The sequence below is a fragment of the Podarcis liolepis genome, assembly GCF_965112155.1.
Source record: "Podarcis liolepis genome assembly, chromosome: 4".
Classification (NCBI taxonomy): Eukaryota; Metazoa; Chordata; class Lepidosauria; order Squamata; family Lacertidae; genus Podarcis; species Podarcis liolepis.
The window spans coordinates 61,337,276-61,350,646 of NC_139558.1; the positions used below are offsets into that span (position 1 = coordinate 61,337,276).

The following is a 13,371-nucleotide window of genomic DNA, read 5'->3' on the forward strand; positions in this document are numbered from 1 at the left end:
TCCCCTCATCTCAATACCCACCTCGTACTTGGCCTGTGCTTTCTATTCATGTTCAACCATCTCATTTCCATATCAGCCAACTTGCCCTCCCAAGCTGCTATTAGCATAACAGAGCTTTAGTGTGACATTGATTGAAGCCAGCGCTTGCTGAACATAGTATCAAAGCATAATTTGCCAGAAATCAAATCTAATTTACTGTGTATAGTATTTACACTGCTTCCAAACAGTGCTTCTAGAGGGAAAGTGTCTTAGGCCTCTAATCTTAATTGTTCTTGCTGGTTGTTGTTTTAATCTTGTCTAATTCTCTGAAAAGCATGAAATATATTTTCTTTTAGAGCCATTGCCTTTAACTTTGAAATGTCAAACATAAATGTTTCCTATGACCTGTTAATTTTGGACCAGAAGCAATGAATGTTAATTGCTTGGTAGCAAAAAGCTTGGTTGTTACACAGTAAATATTTTTCTCAACAGGTATTGTAACATGATATATTATAGATTATTATATATATGCAACCTAGGAGAAGCAGCATTTCCAACAGCTGCTGCAGGTTCCCAAATCACATACTTGAGTGTCTTATAAGAGTGTGTGTCATATACTGATTGATACATTTAGACTTTTACTTTTATTTGTTCTTTAAACTTTTTGATCTTGGGCTTTTTTATGCCTAAAGTGTCCAATCCATAAAATCAAGTACTGGAAAGGAGCTTATGATGTTTATTATCAACAAATTAATGTATATATGCTTAATAATATAGCTGCAGTTACTGTAACATCAAAGGTGTCAAAAATCTATGTTTCAGAAGAAAGAGCAGTGCTGCCTCACGTAGTTTATGCCTATGCCCATGTTTACACACACATGCACACCATTTGGAAAATGTGCTTTCAGCCTATGTGTCTTCTACAGTTTTTTCACACTGTGGCTTTGCATTGTGATGTACAGTATTCTGGAGATCAAATAATATTGTTAATGTCAAGCGATGAGTAATGCCGTAGCTTTCTCCTGCTTGGTCATCTGTGGGTTGTTGCTGTTTGTTAGGGACGCTTAGGAAATTAATTGAAATGAAAAGTGCCATAGAGGGTAAGTGGAAAGACATTTGAAAAGCAAGGATGAGATAATCTCCCCCATTCCATTTAATTATTATTCAGTGGATTGGCTCTGCCCTGTATTCCACTATACCCGCCTTTTACTTTAACTTGGAGAATTTCTAAAATCAATCTTAGAACCGTATGCAGTTTTCAATTTGCTACTGTCTCCCCCCCCCCCCGTTACAGATTAAATGGCAGTGCACAGCACATATGCACATGATTAGAGCATCATGCAAAAAGATTCTCAGTGAAACCATACATTTGCAGCAGGATTTCCTTTTGCACCATGATTTAATCAGTGCAAATGTGTGCTAAATCATAGCACAAAAAAGACTATTAATATTTTAAAAAGATTGTATCTAGATCCCCATTTACAATCTCTTTTAAACAATGTGTTCATGCATATTGGTAGCCTATAAGAATAAAAGACACAAATGGAAAACTGCAGCAAATTTTTTGTATGTAAAATGTTAAAATTTACAAATGGTTAAATAAAAAATGGAAGGAATAGTGGAATATTTCCTTGCTAAACATTATCAGGTAATTTATAAAATCCTAGTATGCATTTGGGTGGAAATTTGTCAGTACCTTTATCTAAACTGTATTTTGGCACAACTCTGAATCTTGTTTTCAAAAATACTGTTCCTTTGGCTTTTACACAACTTGTGGCTACTTTTCCTATCTTTAGAAAATGTGTCTTTTTAAAAAATAAATTAGAGATTATATTCTCTGGAACAAATAATAATAATTGCAGCCCTTTCCCCGTTTTATATATTACATATAGCTGCAAAGAATGTTTCTTTCTTAACAACATATTTTCACCTCTCACATCATAGCACCTCCACAGTTTGTTGTAAGGCCACGCGATCAGATTGTTGCTCAGGGCCGAACAGTGACCTTTCCATGTGAAACGAAGGGAAATCCCCAGCCAGCTGTATTTTGGCAAAAAGATGGTAGCCAGGTGAGTCATCTAATGTTAATTTTATTCTTCCCCTTCTCTTTATATCATTATAGCATATGCAAATGTTTCTGTGCTAAAAATGTTATTTTAAAAAGTTGAAATATTAATATTTCTTCTTTCAAATATGATGGCTGCCACTCTGTACTGGCCTTACCATTTCCACCATTGCCGTGTTTCATAGAATTATAAAGTTGGAAGGGATCCCAAGGATAATCTAGTCGAGGGGTCAGCAAACTTTTTCAGCAGGGGGCCGGTCCACTGTCCCGCAGACCTTGTGGGGGACCGGAGTATATTTTTTTGGGGGGAAATGAATGAATTCCTATGCCCCACAAATAACCCAGAGATGCATTTTAAATAAAAGCACACATTCTACTCATGTAAAAACACCAGGCAGGCTCCACAAATAACCTAGAGATGCATTTTAAATAAAAGGATACATTCTACTCATGTAAAAACACGCTGATTCCCAGACCGTCCCCGGGCCAGATTTAGAAGGTGATTGGGCCAGATACACACACACACACACACACAGACCTTTGTTTGTCTACCCGTGATCTAGTCCAACCCCCTGTGATGCAGGAATTACAACTAAAAAATCATCTACATAAACACTTACGGAGTCTGAACTATAGTGAATAATTGGAAAGAAAAATTGTGGTGTTTAAACTCAATGAAAAGAGTGTCCCAATCTACAGCTGATTTGAAAAAGATGAATTCCATGCTAGGAAAGGACTGAGCATGTAACTTTACTAGAAATGTGGGAGAAGGGGGCAATCAAAATTACCAGCAAATTGGGGAATCTTCCCTATAAGAAAAAGAGCTTTTTACTTTGGAAAAAGGTGGCCAACAAGGAGCATAATAGTGTTTTATAAAATTATGCATAATACTAAAACTTGTCATCTAATGAAACGGACAGAATTTTAATAAAATGAAATATTTTCACCAACACACATACTTTGATCATGTGTGTACTGAATAACCAAGACCTGGGCGCCACTATATTATCTAAAATAAATGGTGCAACACCATTCCTGGTCAGTGGGGTGGGAAGCGGGGCTCATGAAATCAGTAAAAATTGAGCCTTCTTTCTAGTAAGATTGTAGATGGGTTTGAGGGATTAGTTATGGTGTTAGGTCAAAGAGACAGAGCAGGGAAGTTGCTAGTATACTGTCTACCCTGTTTTATTCCAACCTCCTTTTCCGAACTTATGGGAATAGTTTCAGATATGGTGTCAGAGAACCCCTTCGCAGCTGGGGGCAAGGGGAGAGAGACACTTCTAACATCCACACCATGTCTACCTCAAATGGGCCAGCTCAAGACTTCATTATTTCTATGGTTTCCGTGGCAACCATAATGCCTCAATACATCATTGACCTGACATATGTGGCTGGACATAATTTCAACTTGGTCTTTGCCAATCAAAATTCTGTTGATTGGGGGACTTATGAGCCCATTTTCATGGATAGTTCACTCATTGGTGAGTTTGGGGTAGAATGCAGCTGCACCACTATGCAAGGGTGGGGGCCCACATGAACACTTATTCAATCTGGTTGGTTTCTAAATACTCAATGATATTTTCCAGCTGCTGTCCAGGGTCCTGTCACACTAGGAAATGATGAGATGCTTAGAGCCATGGATACAATTGCTTCTGAGTGGCACTGCAGTGGAGCACACAGTTCAACTTGATGCTCTAGTGAACTGCATGTGGCGATATAGGAGGGTGGCATAAATTTCAATTGGAACCTGAACTGACAGGGTTGAAAGTCCATAATCATGGCTATGTGATGGTGGTGGCAGTGAAGAAACCCTACTTCACCACCACTATTGCACCTGCAATAATTTTTCCAAGTGGTGAATGGTTCCCCCCCCCCCATCTGCTCTGATCCCCTTGGTAGCCTGTTGTTACTATTTTGCAACATACTTTAGGGAGAAAATTGCTCAGTTTAGAACAGAGTTGGACACCACAGTTAGAGCAAGTTAACATGAGTTCCACTGCTGAAAGAAAAGCCATGGCTGGCGGATGTACCCTTTGAAACTTGGCCCATGATTACAATCATAAACGCTACTTAAGTCAATGGAAGTAAAACATAATTGTGAGGATCACAGCCAATGTTATGCAGCCAATATAAGTAAAATATATCTAGAGACACATTAAGATCAAACTTTTGTGCTGAGCATTTTTATGCATAAAGCAGTTAAATTGCAGTATGCTAGAAGTCAGTCATTCAGCTTTTCTTGAGGGATGCAGAAAACAATAGCTTCACTTAGAGTAGGTTATCTGTTCTCTTGGTGGTTCTGATCTGAAACAGTTATATTGGCTCTGAGGTTGAAATGTTCATGGTAGCATGCACAGTTTTTCTGCATGTGCATTTACTTCTGTATTAGGCTTTTATGAGAAAGGAAATACCGTATTTTTCGCTCTATAAGAAGCACCAGACAACAAGACTGGTTTTTGGAGGAGGAAAACAAGAAAAAAAATATTCTGAATCTCAGAAGCCAGAACAGCAAGAGGGATCGCTACGCAGTGAAAGCAGCAATCCCTCTTGCTGTTCTGGCTTCTGGGATAGCTGTGCAGCCTGCATTCGCTCCATAAGACGCACACACATTGCCCCTTACTTTTTAGGAGGGAAAAAGTGAGTCTTATAGAGCAAAAAATACAGTATGTGGATCCAAAGACTAGGAAGCCCATGCGAGACTGTGGAAAGGTCCTAGAACAGATAAACAATTAGTTCATGAGCACTTAGAAAAGGATTGGTTTCTCAAAAACAAGTCATGCCTGATGAATTTGTCTCTTTTTTGGGATAGTGTTACTGGCTTGGTGGATCAGGGGAATGCTGTAGATGTAGTGTACCTTGATTTTAATACGGCATTTGACAAAGCCCCCAGGATATTCTTGTAGATAAGTTGGTAAAATGTGGGCTAGATTGATTGAAAAAGCCCAAAGAGTGCTCACAAATTGTTCCTCATTAACCTGGCAAAAGGAGACAAATGGAATGCCACAGTGTTCTGTCCTAAGCTCTTTGTTGTTCGATGTTTTTATAGATGTCTTTGATGAAGGAATTGAGGAGAAGCTCATCAAATTTGCAGATGAATCCAAACTTGGAGGGGTAGCTAATGTTGGAGAAGACAGAATAGGGATTCAAGATAACCAGAACTGATTGGGGAACTGGGCCAAAACTAACAAAATGATTTTCAATAGGAATAGGCAGGAATAATCAGCTGTACATATATAAAAAGGGAGACACCTGGCTTGCCAGTAGTACATGTGAAAAGGATCTAGGGGTCTTAGTGGACCACAAGCTTAACATGAGTCAACAGTGTAATGCAGCAACAAAACAAACAAACCAGCAAGCAATGTTAATGCTATTATAGGCTGCATCGACAAAAGTATAGTATTCCAATCAAGGGAAGTAATAGTCCTTCTCTATTCTGCCTTTGTCAGAGCACACTTGGAGTACAACCTCCAGTTCTGGGTTCCACAATTTAAGAAGGATATTGACAATCTGGAACATGTGCAGACGTGGCAAACCAAAATGCTCATGGGTCTGGAAACCAGTCCTTTCAAGGAGCACTCAAAGGAGCATGTTTAGCGTGGAAAATAGGAGATTTAGAGGAGATATTATATCCATCTTCAAATATCTTAAGGGCTGAAACATGGAAGATGGAGCAACCTTCTTTCTCCTGCTCCGAAGGCTAGGACCCAAACCAATGGCTTAAAGTTACAAAAAAGGAGATTATTACTAAACATCAGGAAAAACTTTCTGACAGTAAGAGCTGTTCAACAGTGAAATGGACTTCCTCAGAAAGTGCTGGACTCTCAGAGTTTGGATGTCCATCTATCACAAATACTATACTGTGGTACCTCGGGTTACATACGCTTCAGGTTACATACGCTTCAGGTTACAGACGCCACTAACCCAGAAATAGTACCTCAGGTTAAGAACTTTGTTTCAGGTTGAGAACAGAAATCGTGTTCCAGCAGCAGCGCAGCGGCAGGAGGAGGCCCCATTAGCTAAAGTGGTGCTTCAGGTTAAGAACAGTTTCAGCTTAAGAACGGGCCTCCAGAACGAATTAAGTTCTTAACCCGAGGTACCACTGTAGTTGATATTCCTGCCTTGCAGGGGGTTGGACTAGATGATCCTCAGGGGCCCTTTCAACACTATAGTTCTATGATTCTTTGAAACAGCTGCAATACAAATCCACAATTACTAACATACATTAGTACTTATTTCCATTTTCTCTATCATCTCTACAGTCTAAAATATTTATAAATATCATTTCAATTGTAAGAGATTGCCTGTCAGTATTGGACACTAAATGTTGCAAGGACTTAAACTGCTTGTAATGCTTAGAAGGCCCCTTTTAATCCTGTATCAGGTTTTAGCTGATTTAGGCAAATTTAAATAGAGAAAATCATAGATAACGTATTCAACATAGGTGCCACTTACATCCTCAGTGGTATAAATGCAAATAGTTGTTTCCTATTTTAAAAGAAAATACTTTGTTAATGAATTTAAACCTATACAGAATGTTAATTTTTAACTCTCCATCAATAGAAAATCATCTGTACAAGTCTGGTATTGAAGTCAAATGTATCTCCCAAGATAGCTATACAAATAGCTTTCGGAAGTTATTAAGTGCGACGCCTTTTGCAAGTTAAATAGCCCCATAGATTAATACTTTCACTTTTCCAGTAAAACAGTGTAGTTTCACACAAATCACTGGGGTCAACAATACCCCATCATACAAAGTAAAAAAAAAAGTATGTAAGTTCAGATTGGTCCCACAGTTTTGAAAACATTGTGCGATTACTTTTACATATAATAGTTGTAGAATTAAAGCAGTGCAGTAACAATGATCTGGAAATGACTATTTACAACAACAAATCCCACAGGCCTTGCAATCGTAGCACACATTAACTGAGCAGCCTGTGCACAGTCAGCACATTTCATATCTCTTTAAGTAGGACAGACAAAATGGTTACATTAAGGAAATTGTAGCTGCATTTTTTGTCATTGCATTGTCCAGAGATATGACACTTTATTGGTATTTGTTGTTGTTTTTGGCGTCATAAGTAGCAGGCTGTACCAGTTCCAAGGCATCTTGACCATGTCTCTAGATTCAACTCAGGGTTTGATCAATTCTAGATCTAGCTACTAGGTAGAGCTGCAGCTTGGAATTTCCACAACATCAAAAGTTCTTTAACTTCCAAACAATATATGGATTTAAGCTGGAGCACAGTTTTTTATTCAACCAGTTAATACATTTTTTAAATAAAGATAAATAATGCTCACCACTGCGGACAGGGAAACTACCTATTGATCATTCAGTGTTTGTGCCATGTTCCTTTTCATTATAATAAAAAGCTGATATAAGATTACTGCATTATTCACTGAAGAAAGGAGAATCACTGCCCTTCTCTTCGTTGGCACATAACTTACTAGTGTCTAATTTTCTTCCAAACCAAAAATGTTACTGTTATCAATTTTGGATTTGTAGGCAAGAAACTGGCAGGGACTGGGTGTTATGGTTTTTCAGTGTACCAAGCTGAATCAGGTTTTTCTGTGCTTATTTCCTTACCAGTGACACACTGGTAAAAAACCCCACTAGGATGTCAGTTTTTGGTTCATGACCACCACTCTACGCCATATTGCTGGGTCATGGAAACATTATCTAAACTGTGCATGAGTGTCAGTGGATTGGACACATACCAGGATCCAAAGTTCAATTTCAGTGAACCCAAGGACTATGACATGCACAGTGGAATTGTTCTCTGCAAGCTCAAATTGGAGACTGCATTTCCTTTGTCGCCATTATTTGATCTTTTAGGAATTTGGGGGTATATAGGTATCCCAGCACAGGGTCAAGTCGAGTTGTCACCTTTTTCTCAGATCATTTGACTTCCAGAGGAATACTGACTAGGTTGGGCAGACTCCTTCATTTAAAATATGTATATGCTTGCTAGTTATTCTTGTTTTGCTTCGTTATGCAGAACTTAGGTACGGTCAGGTTACTGGTCAAAGCAATTTGTTTATATATATTTTAAGTGCAGTGCCATTAGCTTCACTATGGAGAAAATTGCTTTGAGAGGGAAATGTAACCCCATTTTTGAAATTAAACCAAGAACTGTTAGCAAACATTTTTAAAACCTTCTTGTAAAAGGAGCTTAATAACATGGTAATGTTTATGTAAAGTGGGCTTATAGTGTCACACTTGAATCTAATAAAGTGGACATCCATCATGTTGTAATAAAGAGAAGAGCTTCTAATTAAAGTAGGACATCATTTGCAGGATTAAAGTCATTTAGCGTAATTGAAAAGTGTTAATACCCTATTTTATCCTCTTCCATTGGTATTACTTCAAGGGTAAAACATTTTAAGGTGAAAATGTGTCTTGTGTCTTTAATTGAATGTTATTACCTACTGATTGTAACATGTTGAAGCTGTTTAATTACAAACCTGCAGAATTAATTACAATATTGAGACCCAGATCCCAGAGGGTAGAGTGTTCTCTCTTTTTTGGCAAATAAATGTAACATAAAAATTGATACCTCAGTTGTTTATAATCAAACCTTGAAACATAGCTCAATGTGATTCATTATGCCCACATGTTTTTTTCTTAATTGAGCTGCAATGAAGCAACAGAGGTTAACCAGGTTAATGTTTCCATCCTAATATGAAATTTTCCAGGCTTTGTAGTGAGACATCACCCTATTTAATATTTTTAAAAGTCCAGTCACTGTATTTCATCATCAAAATCAAGAGCATTGATACTTTAGCCTTGCTTAAATTTGTATGTAACAAATAATCTGAATTTCTAGTTGTCACTTGAATTTGCCAAGGTGTCTCTCCTTCCTCATCAAGAAAACCCCTTCTCTTTTATCATGCTTCTGTGGTAGTGTTGCATTCAGCTACTTACGCAAACATACTGCTATAAATTAGAAGGCATCCTTCACTTTGGACCTGTTTCTCCTTCCTCTCCTACTAAGCACAGCCAGCTGGAAGGGAGGAGAACAGTTCCCCCTGGATTTAGCCTAGTGCCAGTTTATGCATCAGCAGCTGGTCCTTTGTATTTAGTAGCCGTTTCCCTAAAGCTTGCAGTTGAGACTTCACAGAAATGTGCCAACCTGATGCCAGGGAATGTGTGCACACTTCCTTGAGCCCATTCTTTTGTAAGCAACATTTAGGCATAGTTTAACTGTACTGAAGTAGATAGAGGATAAAGATGATAATCTGCCTTGCTGTCACTTGGTATCTTTTATTTAAACAATATACTCTACTGGTAATGTGTTTTAAATTCAGCCTTTGGACTATATAAAGCATCTCGACATCCTCCCCTTAAACAGCTCACCAGCCACTTTTCTTAGCAACTCATATTGCACCCATGTCAATGAAAATAACTTTATTATTTGTGTCTATTTCTTTTTATGTGTATTGCTGTGCTCTTGGCTTACACTGCAGCATCATTGGTGATTAAATAACTTTTGCACTGAAATGGCCTGCATTGTCTTTGCAGAATCTTCTTTTTCCAAACCAGCCTCTCCAGCCCAACACCAGATATTCTGTGTCACCAACAGGGGATCTCACTATTACAAATATTCAGCGGTCTGATGCGGGCTACTACATCTGCCAAGCGCTTACCGTTGCTGGAAGCATTTTAGCGAAGGCTCAGTTGGAAGTTACAGATGGTAAGAAATTAAGATTTGTGTTATTTTCTATCTACAGCACAAAATAATTTAGAGGATCTTAGGTAACTGTGATAAAGAAATCACTTTTTGGAATATATTTTGATACCCAAGCTAACTATAAATTAAACTGCCTTAACATTACATTAGAACTGCAGAAACTCTCATACCTCGTTAATAGAGGCTTTTATTACCTTTGATTTTTTAAGAAACCAACCCTTGAATCTTCTTTGTCACATAAGCACCTTTCTTGCAAAACTTTTAGTGACTTATTTCATTCAAGTATTCATCAATGCAGTCCATCATAGAAGGTTTTCACGGCCTCACAAAATCCATATTGGTTTATTTTTTTAAGGGGGGGGGGAACCTCATGAAAAAATTCCATATAAAGTATTTGAGCTGATTTGGCAATGGCACTACACTTGATCTTAACGAAAAGGTCGAGAAGCGATATCTATATAAAGCAACATCTTATAAAGACATCAAACAACAAAGGGTCTAGGACAGAACCCTGTGGCATTCCACGTGTCCCCTTTTGTTAGGATAACGAGGAACAATTTGTGAGCACTATTTGGGCTTGGTCAGTCAATCTCGCCCACATTTTACCAGCTTCTCTACAAGAATATCTTGGCTGACTTTTGTCATTCTTATGCTGCTCCTAGTGATATCACTTTTTTTTGTATATTTTTGTATATTTTAATTTGTATGTCTTAAATTTATTACTGTGTTTTAAATTTTGTAAGCCACCATGAAAGTATTATTGAAGTGTGGAATATAACTCCCTCAAACAAATGTACAAATAGGACATTTATGGTAGTTGAAGAGACAATGGGTGAGACACAAGCAAATGCCATTTTCATATATGAGAATGCATTCGGTAAAAATTCATAAAATATTAATTGGTAATAATTTAGCAAGATTTATACTATGTATCAGAAGAAGCTATTAATTTTACTATAAATGTTCTATGTTATTATTAGTTTAAATTTTTTTTAAAAAGTTTTATGGAGAGGACCCTAAGTTAGTCATTCATACTCTTTCAATTTTCTTACCTGAATATTGTTACCATTATTGTAAGTTTCATCTTTGTGGAGTTTGAACTGTTAATACTACTAAACATAATGAAACCAAAATTCCTATTTGATTAGTATTTCTTTGCCTTGTAAGGCTGTAGCACTCTTCTTCTTAAATGACTCATTAACTATTTCCTGACAGACTTTGATGAATTTTCACCATTAAAAATTGTGTGTTACAAACAGACCTGCTTTTACATGCCCCTTGGAGACCTGAATGCTCCATGAAAATTTGAAAAAAACGGCTAATTCTGAATAAATAATCTAGCTTTTCACAGTGCATATTCATCATGAATGACAGGTAGAGAGGTTCAGTAGAATGTTATGGTGGACTGAACATGGGTTTGATTCCTTTTCTTTGTTTTTTCAAAAGATTATAGTATTTTTATGACAAGGAAATATATTTTCTTCCTTATCCTTGTATCTTTACAAGTGTGCTACTAGTTTCTTGAGATCAAAGCCTAACCTTCACTCTGTGACCTCTTTAAGTCTCCCATTTCTTTCACTCCTGATGACAAAATGATGCATTTTCATACAATTCAAATTTACATGTAGATTAAAAGGACATTTAAAATTAATGGAGGAGCAGTATTTTCTTAAAATCTATCTGTGGTGCTGTCTGATTCAGTGCCATGGCTGTGATTGGAATAAATAGAGCACACAAATATTGGCCAAGAGGACATTGAGCTGTTAATGTTTGCACCTGCTGGTGCTGAAAAGATTTACTGCAACAGGAGCAGAAAGGAGCAAGTCAGGTTCAAGGATATCTATGATGAGAAATTCTTCCTTTCTTGAGACAGTCAAGGCTTCTGGCCTTTGTTATTCTTTAGTATTTCTCTGTAAATAAAAGAAATAACGACCTCCTTAATTTCCTTCTCTTGAAGCAGTCATTAATAACAGTGCAATCTAATGCTTACTCAGAAGTAAATCTTACCCTGTTCAATAAGACTGTTATGTTGCCATGCATAGGACTGTAGGCTAAGTGATGTATCTGCAGCTTAAATACACTCATATCCCATTACTATTTATTATGCATTTAATTATTTGCCATATATATATTCTTTTATTTCTTCAAGGAATTCAGAACAGCAGACATGAGACTGCCTGCATATTATTCTATTTTAATGTCTTTCTTTTTTTTAAAGTGGCATTATTTTTGCTGACATGAATAAAAGAGGCTACTTTACAGAAATGGGATATCTAGAGTCTTACTTCAGATAAAATATTGTCACATAAACATTAGTAATATTAGCCATATTTTGCTTTATTAGTTTTATGGTGTTTGGCTGCTGATATTTAGCGTTTCTTCTTAGCCCAGGTTTTTTTGTATTTGGTGGTTGATGTAATACTAGAGGCAACTTATCATTTTTGTTTTGAGCAGAGTTTTATTTGCTTGAGAGCAATTTAAGTCCAATTGAAATGGCAGTGCAGAATGAAAACATACAATACTAGCAAGAAAACCCCCCACAAATGTTTAATTATATCATATATAGCTGTGTTTCAGTTGTTACATTTTGTAGCCCTTGTTGGAAATACTTTGAAGTCAAGTGTTCATAGTGTTCATATGAGAAGAGATTAGTAGCTGTAATAAAATGTCCCAAGCTGAATGATAATTTTGCTGGTTATGGCTTGTGGCACCAGTCTTATATATTTGAAATTCAGATATGCTTTCTTGAAATACCTCCATATAAATACATTCACTCATGGAAAAATGAAATCATTTTTTTAAAAAATTAAGACAGTCTGAATAATTTTCTTTAAAGGAAAACTAGGTAAGCACCTCAGTCTTATAATGGCACATTATGCAAATATACTAAAAGCCTCAATATACCTGTCAGCATGAGTGTAATATAGAAAATTCAATTATTAACTCTATACAGTTAAGCTTTTTCAGTGCACTTGAATATTAAAAGCCAATCTCAATTTTCTATAATTTATTCATTATTCACTGTTGTTGGCTGAATTTATTGTTGTTTTGTACCTTTTGCTCTGTAGACTTATCACTAATTGCTTGATATATAGGTAATACTTGCTTAAATATAGAGTTTTTTAAAAAGCCAACAATGTTTCCAGTATAACCATTTGAATTATTTTTTTCCTGAATGATTTGTGTACTGCTAATTTAAATTTTAATGTACACCTTTTTTTCTCCATTCTTTTTCTTCAGTCCTTCTATACTAGAATCCGTAGTGGAATATTTGGATACAAATGTAATGGAACACAAGTTTGTACACATATGACTCTGAAATTCAAGTGGCAGAAGTGGTGGAATACGCTTTAAGAACTTAAAAAACTAGGAGTGTGAACACAGACAAAGATATGAAGCATATATTAATTGGCTTATTTAGCTTCTTAAACATAAGCAGCTATTTTCAAAATGTCTCCAAATGCTGACAACTGCTGTGTTGAGGAAGTCCATGTGTTGAATTTCTTTAGTATATATTTTAAATGTTCTGACCAAAGCTCTGGAAATTTAAAGACATTGCACAGAGGATTTACAAATTATAGTTATGAAGCCAATATAGTTGTTCACAGATCACTGGAAACCCTAAGTGTTCATTTAACC

The 13,371-nt window shown here is 36.6% G+C and overlaps 1 protein-coding gene across 30 annotated transcripts in view; it reads left to right on the top strand.

Annotated features, from left to right (window-relative positions):
- Positions 1 to 13,371, top strand: part of ROBO2 (roundabout guidance receptor 2) — a 799,183-nt gene that overhangs the window by 673,078 nt on the left and 112,734 nt on the right. For all 30 annotated transcript variants that reach the window (XM_083498493.1, XM_083498498.1, XM_083498494.1 and 27 more), the window contains 2 exons: positions 1,924 to 2,048; positions 9,564 to 9,735. In XM_083498493.1, coding sequence (XP_083354619.1) covers positions 1,924 to 2,048; positions 9,564 to 9,735 — 297 coding nt within the window. The remainder of the gene's footprint in view (positions 1 to 1,923; positions 2,049 to 9,563; positions 9,736 to 13,371) is intronic.